The 12,008-nt window shown below is 47.5% G+C and overlaps 2 protein-coding genes across 4 annotated transcripts in view; one reads left to right on the top strand and one right to left on the bottom strand.

Annotated features, from left to right (window-relative positions):
• Positions 1–11,796, top strand: part of Heatr4 (HEAT repeat containing 4) — a 37,782-nt gene extending 25,986 nt beyond the window's left edge. For 2 of the 3 annotated variants that reach the window (XM_031356648.1, XM_031356646.1), the window contains exons 13-17: positions 734–923; positions 1,661–1,739; positions 2,004–2,169; positions 3,603–3,655; positions 11,249–11,796. In XM_031356648.1, the coding sequence (XP_031212508.1) occupies positions 734–923; positions 1,661–1,739; positions 2,004–2,169; positions 3,603–3,655; positions 11,249–11,467 (707 nt within the window). In that variant the 3' untranslated portion in view covers positions 11,468–11,796. The remainder of the gene's footprint in view (positions 1–733; positions 924–1,660; positions 1,740–2,003; positions 2,170–3,602; positions 3,656–11,248) is intronic. The other variant, XM_031356647.1, reaches the window with a different exon arrangement.
• Positions 3,345–5,664, bottom strand: Riox1 (ribosomal oxygenase 1). Its single transcript, XM_031356649.1, has one exon. The coding sequence runs from the start codon at positions 5,583–5,585 to the stop codon at positions 3,783–3,785; it is 1,803 nt and encodes a 600-aa protein (XP_031212509.1). The 5' UTR covers positions 5,586–5,664; the 3' UTR covers positions 3,345–3,782.
• Positions 11,797–12,008: the final 212 nt, after the last annotated feature.

Here is a 12,008-nt window from a genome sequence, read left to right as displayed (position 1 = left end):
GTTAAGGATCCTAAGTCTAGGTCTACTTAAACTTGTCAAGCAAAGAACAGATAACACAGTCCCCACCAATAGAACTAATACATTCCTAGTAGGAATCCACTGTTGGATACATCTTGCTTTCCTTGGAGACTTCAACTACAGCATTTGGTAAGAGTCAAACCAGGTTCAAGACATCTGCAGAACTTAAACCTTGCTCTTTGATTTTCTGAAATGGTCTTTGGTAGACCCCTAGCAGACCTAGTTAAACCTGAGAAACAGTCATGTCCTCCTCCCCTACCTTAACTACACTGTTCTGGGTATATCTGCCCCCTAGTTCCTGAATAGGCAAACTAGTCTATGTTACATCCCAGTAGGCAAGGGCACAATGAAACACTACCCTCTTAGGAGTCCTTTGGAATATCCCCATGCAGAACCAGGCACGGTACACACCTAGAATCCCACTTTCAGGAGGCAGAGGTAGGAGGATGCAAATGTGAGGCCAGCTAGGGCTAACAGCAAGACCCTGCCCTAAAGCTAGGCATCAAATCTCTCACATGCTAGGCAAAGCTTTGCTAGCTCTCTAAATCTCCTTCCTAAAAATCACTACTCAAAAATACTTTTTACTCCTATCTAATGATGATCAACTGCCACCCCCAAGCCACTGTCTGCAGAACCCCAGTTCCCTCTGACTGCTAGGGTGTAGCCAGCCCAGTCTTGATAACAGTGAGCTGTGCTTGACCTCCTGCCCACACAGCTTTGGGACAGATTGGACAAGTGAGTCCCCAGCTGACTGAAAATCTGCTCTGGTCCATCCACTATGAAGACTCACCAGGTGTACGGCTGGAGGCCTGCCGGTGCATCCTAGCCCTCAAGCTTCAAGGGGCCCAGGTCAGGGACACTTTCCTGGATGTGCTGCTCCTGGAAAAGCACGAGGCTGTTCTTAAGTAAGCACCAGACCTCTCACTTTTGCCCTGCCGACTCCCCAACCCTAGATCATTCTATGCTCTGCTACAGAAAACCTTGCCACAATTAGATTGTCATGGCTCCCATAATTCGTGTGTATTCCTCCTCTTCTGGGAGTTTTAAGTTATTCATATATTCAACATGTATCTAGTACTTATTGAGACAATAGGTACTAGAGTTTCAACGAAATAGCTGTGTGAACCTGGAGGAGGCCTGTACCCATACTTTTTTTTTTTTTTGGTTTTTCGAGACAGGGTTTCTCTGTATAACCGTGGCTGTCCTGGAACTCACTCTGTAGACCAGGCTGGCCTCGAACTCAGAAATCCACCTGCCTCTGCCTCCCAAGTGCTGGGATTAAAGGCGTGCGCCACCATCGCCCGGCCATGTACCCACACTCTTAATGCTGGGTCTCCCCTCAGTCCTTTTTTGTCTCAATCCTCCAATGCAGATAAGTCCACATTAATACTGTGGTGACAACTAATGGCATGTGGTAACTTTCATAAAGGTGTTTAATAAACAACTGTCAATGCCTTCACATATCATTTCTAAAACTGCACAACAGCTCTGTAGATTATCACATCATTTTTACAGAGAAGACTCAGTTAAAATTAACTGTTGATGTGCGGAGTTTGGGATTCTTGCCTAATTCCAAATCCTACATTGTTTACCACTATGCTTTCTTTTGAGGATTGGGTCACAATGTTTCATTATCTTTCAGGGAAATTCACCAGACAATGACAGCACTCAACTTAGAAAAAGAAGGAAATCAAGAAATGATTATGGAGATCAAGAAAAAGGTAAAAAGAAAAATACAAACTGTGTTTCCAGGGCTTCAAGAGGCTTGCTATTAAGCACAATGTAATCAATTACTTTATATTTTTTATGTTTTAGTTTTTCTGAGACAGTTTTACTATAAAACATAAAATTACCTCCAAGTTGAGATCATGCCTTAAAGTTGAGATTAACAAGCAAGTAATACATGCTTGGCATGATCAGATTACTTTAAGTTTTTTCCTCCCTAATACAGTTGGTTAATTACTTTTTAAAAATTTTTCCCTTAGATCCAAACACTAAACCAAAAGGACTTACTGACTGAGAAAATAGTGAAGATAGAACTGGCTGTAAAAGAACTGAAAAAAACAGCTAAATGGGTTTACTCAGAACCCAAAGAAGGCCAAACACCGCTGGAATTCTACACTTTTCTTCAGAACTTCAAACCTTCTAAGAGTAAGTTTCTCAGGGGTGAGTCCATTGCTTGACTCTTCTCACAAAATGATCCCAGGACCCAGCCATCTGAGAACTTCATAGGGAGCCCCGTATAGTTTAAGTCAGGGCGGCTACTTAGTCTCCATCTTGGCTTCCATGCACACCCCCCCACACACACTCTCATTCACCCGCAATTGTTGGAATTTAAAGGGTAGCTCTAGCTGAACTAACTTTAAAAGGACACACAGAAAAGCACAAGTCTTTATAAAAACAAGTAACTACTGTGTGTGTTTGCTGAAGCACCCCCCAAAAGTACACATTTAATCTTTTATAGTGGTCACCCATGGAAAGCGGGGCTGGAAGGAGAACAATCATTTTATGTTCTAACTTAAGGGAAGAAATACTTCCTAAAAATACTCAGCCTTAAAAACTGAACCTATCAGTTATGACAGGATCTTAAGAGGCCCAGACATACTCTAACTGGTAAGGGTGCAGGAGTCAGACTGTACCAGAACATACTCACAGCAGCCTCAGGTCACCACCCCACACCCAGGCCTCAGATCACCACCCCACACCCAGGCCTTCTGCTTCCAAGTGCTGCTGCTGGTGCACCAGGCTCTCTTCCACCAATCATGAGAACATGCACTTGCCAGATTTGGGAAAGTTGCATCCAACTGCCAGGGGGAAAACGAGGAGTGGAAAATAACCAACCTTCCCCGCTGTGGCCAGCTTGCAAAAAACTGGGTGACTAAAGCCTGTGAAAGCACAACTAGGTGACATGATACTGTTCTTTGAGGAACAAGCAGTGCCAGTAAGTCACTGATTTAAACCAAACACTGAGCAAATACCATAGATATTTCAAAGCTGATTCTGCTGGCGAAAGATTTCCTGCTAGGATTGTTCAGCTCGGAGTTCAAGTACCATAACTAAAAGGAGTAAGGTACCTCCAAAGCTAATCCATGGCCCCAACCAGATATGCTTCTCTTCTTTAATGAGAGTGATGCTGGGGTAAACCCAGGGCGCTGCACATGCCAAGCACCCACTTGCTCTATCCCAGCTCTCGTCTTTAAAAAAAGTCTTTAAGACATTCCTTTGACATCCTACGCCATGCTGTCTGTCATCTCAGCCACATTTTATCTTCTTCCTTGTCCCACACTTCTTCAAATCAATCCCAAAAAATTTAGGCTTAGAAAAGATGGTCTTTGACACTTTTTTAATAAAATGTTCATACAAACTTAACGTACAGCATACTGACCCCAGCTCACCCCACAAACTGATGAAAGAGAACTCCACCCCTCATGTCTCAAGCAGAATGGCACAGCCACGGCCACTACCCAGCACACTGGGCACTGCAGGGAATGAAGCTGGTGCTCTGAAATGACAGGGATCAGAACTACTTCTGCAAATGGCTTTTCTCCCCCTGCTTCAATTTCTGTGTTTACTTTTGCACCTAGAAGAAGGGGCTCTTCTCAGGCCTGAAGTCTTCGACACTGAAAAAGTCCTAAAGGTAAGGTAACCATACCGATGTTTAGCAAGGTAAGAACATGACCTCTTTGAGAAGAAAAAAAGAAAAAAAAGGGTGGCAGTGGTAGTGGAGAATTGCAACCCCATTCCTTCCAGCCATCCTCAAGAAACTAACTCAGAACTAGGGGTGTCTTGGTGAGCAGCAGCCCCTTGTCATATAACATGGTTGCCAAGGAAAGCTGGTCTTCCACACTGTCACAGGGCAAATCCCCCACTCTCACAAACTCCGGGTAGGAGCGTAGCAAGAGTTCCATGGCATCCGCTTGCTGGGGGTAGATTTCTAAGCACTTAGGTTCCTCCAGGTGATAAACTCGAGAGTTTTCCACTGTGTAATACAGGAACAAGCGGCCTCCCTCACCCACCAGCCGAGCTATGCCATCCTGAAGCATATGGACTTGGGTTTCTGTTGTCAGCTGGGCCCCCACATTTACAGGTTTTCCAGCCTCCCAGCGAATTGGGAGCCCATGTACACTTAGAGCCTTTTCCCTGTCGGTCAACACAGGGGGCAGGGAATCGTGAATGAAGTCTTTGGCTCTCTGGTCAGCCACAGCATCGACAGGAGCAAAGTGTCCCAGGCGAGCCACCAAGACCCGCACCTTTTCCATGAAAGCTGTTCTTCTGGGATCCTTAGAGTCTGAATGCTGGGCCCCCATGTAATCCATGAAGTCTCGAGGCAGCCCCCTGCGGAACTCCACATTTTCCTCTATTGCTGCCTGCACTGCCAGAGGCAGCACAGCCTCCAGGAAGTCCCCCCACGTATTGCGCTGGTAGGTGGACAAGGTGAGGTGCAGAGAGTGGACTCCATCCTGACACTCGGCTTGATGAATGAAGCCCCGAGGAAAATAGAGCAGGTCTCCAGGTTCCAGTACCGTTTGTAGCACCGGCTCACCAAGGTCGTCCTGGCTGAAGTTGGGACTAGATGTCAGGGCCAACTCCTCATTTGGTTCCCGAGGTCGGTAGACACGCCAGAGTTTCCGACCTTCCAGCTGCAACACGAAAGCCTCAATGTCGTCGTAGTGAGGGGCAAAGCCCTGCGAGTTGGGGGGCGTGAGGTAAACGTTGGAGCCCGCCATGCTTCCAAACTGTTCCTGGAGCACAGCCAGAAACTGCCACACGGTGGGCGAGAAGGCTTGCGGGCAAAGAAGGCGCAAGGAGCAGCCGGCTCCGTACAAGGACCACGCGGCGGCGGGAAGCGCGCGGCCCGGTGGGTTCAAGGTCTCCCGGCGCCCGTCGATGTAGCGCGCGGCGTCCAGGTGCTGCCCGAACTGCACGTCCTCGGAGCGCAGCATGGAGTCCAGATCGGAGGTAGAGAAAAGCCCTTCGTAGTAGCTGCGGTCCTGCCGCCGCACCAGCACCGCCTCCCGCTCCCACAGCCGCCGGTAGAAGTGGTCGGGAGGCAGGGGCGCCAGGAGCCACTCGAAGAGACGGGCGGCGCGCCTCCGGCTGCTGGGGATGCCGTTCAGCTCCGCCAACACCCGCCGCAGCGGCGAATCCCAGGGGCGCTCCGGGTCATCCACGTGCGAGCCCGGCAGGCGAGAGGGCGTCCCCAGGCTCCGGGAGAGCGCGGCCCGCCCCTCCACGCGGCGCGGCAGGGTGGCCGAAGCTGGCCTCGGGCGCACCGGCACCGGCACCGGCCGCGGCTCCGCCGACCGCGAAACCTCCTCCGGCAGCTCCGCGGGCCCCTCCCGCTTGCCCCCGACCGATGCCACCTTCGAGTCCGAGTCCTCGCTCAGGAACGCGCGAGCCCTCAGAGCGGCCACGCGGGACGCCGCACTTTTCCGGTGCCTTCGGACCTTCCGCGGCCGTAAGGGCAGGGCCAAGACCGACGCGCCGCGGGGCTGCGGCTGCCGCCGGCGCCTTCCCCGCCCGCGCTTCAGCAGCGCCGCGCCGGTGCCATTCGGAAGCTCGTCCATGACGGGGCGGCTGACCCGACCCACGCTTCCGCAGCCGTGGTGCTTTCTGGGAAGGGGGCGAGTCCTCCGGTTTTCCCTAGGTAGGCCAAGCCTGCGGTCCTCCTGGGTCCTATGGCTAGCCCGGTTTGTCACCTTTTTAAACCGCGGTAGTACACACTGGGAAGTCAAAATTCCCTACCAGAAGCCGGGCCGTGGTGGTGCATGCCTTTAATCCCAGCACTTGGGGGGCAGAGGCAGGAGGATTTCTGAGCTCAAGACTAGCCTGGTCTACGGAGTGAGTTCCAGGACAGCCAGGGCTACACAGAGAAAACAAAAACAAAACCAAACAAACAAACAAACAATTCCTACCAGATAAAGATTCCATGTAAGGAAAAAAGGCACAAGGCATTTCAGAAGAAAAAGACTTCATTCTTCTTTTCTGTTCTTTTGTTTTTTTTTGTTTTTTGGGGTTTTTTGGGGGGGGGGAGGCGGGGGAGGGACAGGATTTTTCTACAGAAGCCGGAGCTACATAGTCCTAGAACTTGCTGGGTGAGCCAGGCTGGCCTTGAACTCACAGAGATCCTCCTATCTCTGCCTCAGGAATGCTGGGATTAAAGGTGTGCAGCACCAAGCCTGGCTTCCTCTGTCTGCTTTCTCAATCTGGAGCAGGCATTTTTGTTCCTAGGCCGTTTCCTGGTAGAATGAATGAAAGCAAAGTTTGATATTCTATATGAAGCACAGCACTTACTGGCTCTCTTGACTGCAGAAAACTTCATTGTTAAGCCTCTCTCCGTTTCATTTCCCTCTCTTTCCTCAATTACAAAGCCTTGCCGAGTATGGTGGCTATCGAACGGGGAAGGCTGAGGTTACAGGATGAGACTCTTGTAATCAATATTATTCTTCTGAAAGGAAGTTATAGACTTCTCCGCCTTGTTTGCTTGTCAGTGTGTTGCTACATAGTCCTTCCTAGCCTCAAACTCCTGGGCTTGCCTCTCAATCTGACATTACAAGCATGTCCAATAGGCTGTTTCTCCTCCTCCTGTTCTTCAAGCTTCTGGCTTTTTAAAAGGTGTGTGTGTGTGTGTGTGTGTGTGTGTGTGTGTGTGTGTGTGTCTGGTTCTCGGATAGAGTTGTAAACACTCTTTAATCACTGAACCATCTCTAGCCCCCTGCAGACACTGCTTCTGCAAGCGTTCTTGTGTGTGTGTGTGTGTGTGTGTGTGTGTGTGTGTGTGTGTGTTACATATGTATGTACTACCATGGCTAGCAGAACAGAGTTCTTGATTGGGCAGGAGGGCAATAATTTCTCAGGGAGTTTGGTAGCTTAAATAAATTGACTGGAACCTGTGATGGTTAACACTGATCGTCAGCTTGGCAGGTGTTAGTATTATTTTAAATAGTGTGTTGCAGTTTTCCTGTTCACCCAGCTAACTCCCAAATAATTGAGACTGGACTAGCATATTTACTCAAAAAGCTTTAAGGGCACAACTGAGCAGAATTACTCTATTTAAACCTTCTATGCTAATCTGGCACCTCCCTGACAAAATGTCCCTGATATTTGCATTTTAGAACTGATCTGGTTCTCTGGGCTTCTGGATGCCTGTCTTTCTTTGTTTCTCTTTTTCATGATGTCTCTTGGAGACTCTCCTCCTGGACAATCCCCACTTCCTCTCTTGCACCTTCCCCTCTCTGGGAGAAAGTCCAGTCCGGTTCTCTTCCCTGCTCAGTCATTGGCTGATCAGCTCATTACTGACCAATCAGGGAATAATTGCGGAGCACTTTTACACTACACTGAGCCAGGAGATTCTCAGAATAAGGATTGCAAATGTAAGACTCTGATGAGCCTAAATTACTTAGTGTAGCTGCCAGCAGCCACTCATAGGAATGGGTTTTCTGGAATGGGGATCAAGGCCCGAATAATTTGGGGTACCGGAAATGCAGGAAGGGTTTGAAAAAATTAGACCAACACATGGTGTGCTTCCAGTTCACCATCACTCATTGAAATCTCTTTGTTACAAGCAAACAGGTAGATAGGTAAAGCAAAACCCCTCCCTCAAGTTCGTCAGCAACTTGGCCAAATCAGCAGCTTTATCTTCAGTCTCTGGAGGCGGGACTTCCAGCATAACTGGAACTTGGAGAGAGGCGTGGCTATTAGCAGGAGGTAGGCAGAGAGGCGTGGCTATCTGTGGAAGGCGGGGTCTGATAGAATCAGCCCTCAGCTGTAGGAGGGTCACACTTGGGACCCGTGGAGCTGGGAATTCATGCAAATGCAAGAAGAATTTTTTGTTCCAGTGTGCTGGGGTCATCCCAGATCCGAAGGAGAGGAGGTGACCCTTGGCAGCCCGTTGGGGGAGTTTTTAGACAGTTTCCAGGGGCAGAATATAGCATCAGCAACTAGGCACAATATGATTGGCAGAACAGAGCATCCTTTAAACTGATTGGTCTTTAGGAAATGAGGTAGTGGGGGCTTAATCAGCCTCTCCCTTCTGGCGTAAGTGCTCTCTGACCTGTTTCTTCCAGGGGAGGAGGAGTGTCTAAGTGCTCCAGGTCTCGTGGAATTTTCCAAGGGTTCTGAACTGACCTCTTCACAAACAGAAATGGAGGTATAGAAGTCCACATTTGAATAATGTGAATAATCTTTACACAGTACACAATAACGTTATGCCTACAGACAGGATCCAGAATCACTAAAGAGGCAAGCCTCTGGGCACCTCTGTGAGAGATTGTTTACATTAGGTTAAAGTAGGAAGATCCACTTTAAAAGTGAGCAGTACCATCCACCCGGTGGCCTGGCGTCATGGATTGGGTAGGAGGGGAAAGCAAGCGCTCCGCACAGCATCTTTATTCTCTGCTCTGAGTGAGGGTGAAGTGTGACTGGCTGCTTCCTGCTCCTGCAGCCATTTCTACCCTACCATGAGGGAATTGCAAGTGCGCATAAGTCCTCCCTGAAGTTGAAAATATCTTTTCAGGTAATTTTTTTTGTCACAGCAAGGAGAAAATTACAGTAACAGATCTAATAGAGGACCATATCGGATAAAGCTATCATGAGAGATTATAAAGGGTCTGCCCAGCCCCGAGGAGCAGCCAGTGCCCTACAAGGAAGCCTCAGGAGCCTAACAGAAGAGGTCTTGGAGGAAGAGCCTTCCCTTTTTAATAGTCTCTTGGTTTTTGTTTTTGTTTTTTTAATTTAATTTAAAAGTTTTTTTGAGACTCATTGTATGTGTATGGGTGTTTTGTTTGTATGCATGCCTATGGAGCATATACATCTAGAAGAGGGTATCAGATCCCTCTTGGAACTGGAGTTATAGCTAGTTTTGAGCTGCCAAGTTATAGCTAGGGTGCTGGGAATCAAACGTTGGTCCTCTGAACGAGAAATTAGTGTTTTTAATGTCTGAGCTGCCGCTCCAGGCCCCTTCTTCCTTTTTAAAGTAAGTGTGTGTGTGTGTGTGTGTGTGTGTGTGTGTGTGCACTCACAGATGCATGTGGGTGCCAGAGGTCAATGGCTGGAGTTCTCCTTGGAGACAAGATCTCTCACTGAACCTGAAGCTCAGGGCTTGGGTAGACTGGCTCACTAGAAAGCCTAGGGACCTTCCTGTCTTTGCCTCCCCAGGGCTGGGACTACAGGCCTGGCTTTGTACATGTAGGTCACCATACCTGCACAGTGAGCTCTCTACCCACTGAGCCATTCTCCAGCCCTGAGAGCATCCTTCCTTGACATAAAAGGCTGTGTGTACTGAGAGCATCCTGGTATAAGATTGCCTGGGTAGATGCAGACAAAGGGCAGGTCATATTTGACATATTTGATAATTTGAATTAAATTATCTTTTTTAAAAAAGGGGGGATGGTTTCCAGGTGACAAAGGACACAGCCTGTAGTGAACTTGGGGATGTGCTGGGCTTCTCTGCCTGCAAAGCTGAGGAGCCAGTGTTTAGCTACTAGAAGACTCTGTTAATCATTTCCACATGCTGTACAAATATCTTTCCTCCCAGTTTTTCCTGTGACCTCATCCTTTTCTTTTTTTGAACACGTTGTGATTTCCTTAAATAAAGAGTCTTGCTGCTATCTCTGTCTTCTCATTTCCCCTGAAGCTGGGAGTTGCCCTTCGGAATCTGACTTATCTCTAATTCCATCACTTCTCCTGTGGCCCTTTAGTTCTCACTACAGAAGCAACTATGAATAACTATTTCTATACGTGTGTGCCATTGAGTGATTTGAAATAATGGCCTTGAATATATTGGGGTGGGGGGCAGTTGCTTCAGTTCTTTTTCTGTAGCTCAGATTGGCTTGGAATTAATTCACTGTGTAGCCAGGCTGGCCTCAAAGTCATGGAGATCCTTTTGCCTCAGCTTCCTCAGTGCTGAAATTACAGGCGAGAGCCACCACAATCAGCTCTGCAGGATTTCTATGAAAGAAATTAGGGAGAGGGGAATCAGGCAAAATAAGAATTACATCAAGATTTGTCTAGGGATTACATGTGCCAGTATATATGTTTATATTTATGTGTTCCTACAGACATCTATATATATAGTATGGATGGATGAATGGTAGAACCATGATACCATGATAATCCAACAGTGATTATTATTGGTAAATCCAAGTATAAACTTTGGAGGACAAAATGCTGTTATCAATAGTTACTGTTATGTTTCTTCAATTACTTCTACTTATAGTGACTTCGCCTTTTAAAGCATTCACCCAAGGCTAGAGAGATGGCTTAGTGGTTATAGTGAGTACTGCTCTTTCAGGGGACCAGAGTGTGGTTCTCTGCACCCATGTAGGTGGCTCACCACAGCCTGTAACTTCAGCTCCAGGATATCTGATGCCCTCTTCTAGCCTGCACAGACACCTGCACACATGTCCAAATACATGCCCATAGTCTTTCACACACAAATAATGAAATATATCTTAAACAAACAAATTAAAGGATAAAAATGTAAAAATTCATTTCTATGATGTGCACCTGTAGTTCCAACTACTTGGGAGGCTGAAGTTGGAGGATCACATGAGTCCACAGAACCACCTGGGCAAAAGAGTGAGATCCTGTCTCAAAAAAAAAAATCATTGCACACATAAATGTTACATGAATGCTCGTTGTTTATGGTTTCAAAATTGTCCATTAAGAGACAGCACAATTTTTTTTTTTTTGAGACCGGGTTTCTCTGGGTAGCCCTGGCTGTCCTGGAACTTTGACTGTAGATCACACTAGCCCCCAAGTCAGACATCCACCTGCCTCTGCCACCTGAGTGCTGGAACTAAAGGCGTGCAGCAGCCCTGCCCAGCTGACAGCCCCATTTTATAGAGGGGTTTTCTCCATTGAGGTTCCCTCCTCTCAGAGGACTAGGTTACGTCACGTTGAAATAAGAGCAGCTAAGATGAGCAGCAGGTATGTAAACGTCAGAGAGCAACTTGCAGGTATTCATTCTCTCTTTCTACCATGTGGGTCTTGGGGAATCAAAGAACAATAAATAATAAAGCTCCGTAATAAATCACCATGCAATGGTCAAACTTTGTTAAGTGAGCAATTTGGGCCTCTTCTCCACATTAGCCTGGCCAGAGTCGTGGGACACAGGTTTTTATCTTCTTACTGAGTTTAATAGCTTGTAGCCACTCTAATAACCTGGTCAAAGAGCCTTCTGCATTGCCCGCCTTCTCATGTGAGGCCTTGTGTTAATATTTCTCTGCAGAGTGTGATGCCCAAGGTACCAAATCCCTGGCTCCAGAGTCCTGTCGTAGGAATCCCCGTACAGAAAAACCGCTCACCGTATTTCAAGGATCTACGGACTGCCCGGGAGAAAAGGATAGAAAAAGGGCCCTTTGAAGAGGACCCAGTTTTACAACCAAGCAAATTCTTCAAAGAAGATTGTCTGCAAACATCAAGCCTTCTCTCCTTTCGGGGAACCTAGCTCTTGTCTAAGCTGAATTGCTCTTCTGATCCTTGACACCAGCAGCAGCAGACTGGATACACTCTGTCTCTCCCATTGATACTGAACCATGTTCTCACTATGTTTACAAAGATAAACTATCGTGCAACTTTACTATTATTATTATCTTTTTAAACAGGGCTTATCTATGTAGACCTGGCTGTCCTAGGACTTGCTCTGCAGACCAGGCTGGCCTCAAGGCACGTGTCACCGTGCCCATTTTTCACCTTATTATTATTTTTTTGAAGCCAGATGTAGCCCAAGCTGGTCTGGAGCTTACTATATAGTCCAGGCTGAATACAAACTTGCAATCCTCCTATCTCAGCCTCCAGAGTATGGTGTTACAGATGTGTGCCACCATGCCTGATTACCCTAGTCTCCTTTTCTTGTGGAGGGAGTGGAGGCTACTAGATATTCAATAAAGGGCCTCACACATTAGAGGCCAGTTCTTTACCACTAACTACAAGCCTAGGTCTGCCTCCCTTCCTCCCTCCTTCCCTTTCTCTCTCTCTCTCTCTCTCTC

The sequence above is a fragment of the Mastomys coucha genome, unplaced genomic scaffold, assembly GCF_008632895.1.
Source record: "Mastomys coucha isolate ucsf_1 unplaced genomic scaffold, UCSF_Mcou_1 pScaffold6, whole genome shotgun sequence".
Taxonomy (NCBI): domain Eukaryota; kingdom Metazoa; phylum Chordata; class Mammalia; order Rodentia; family Muridae; genus Mastomys; species Mastomys coucha.
The sequence above is the reverse complement of the archived record's forward strand: the minus strand, read 5'-3'. Positions and strand labels throughout refer to the sequence as shown.

What these genes read in the sequence shown, in the direction of transcription:
- Riox1 (XM_031356649.1), bottom strand. Translation starts at nt 5,585, where the DNA reads ATGGACGAGCTTCCGAATGGCACCGGCGCGGCGCTGCTGAAGCGCGGG.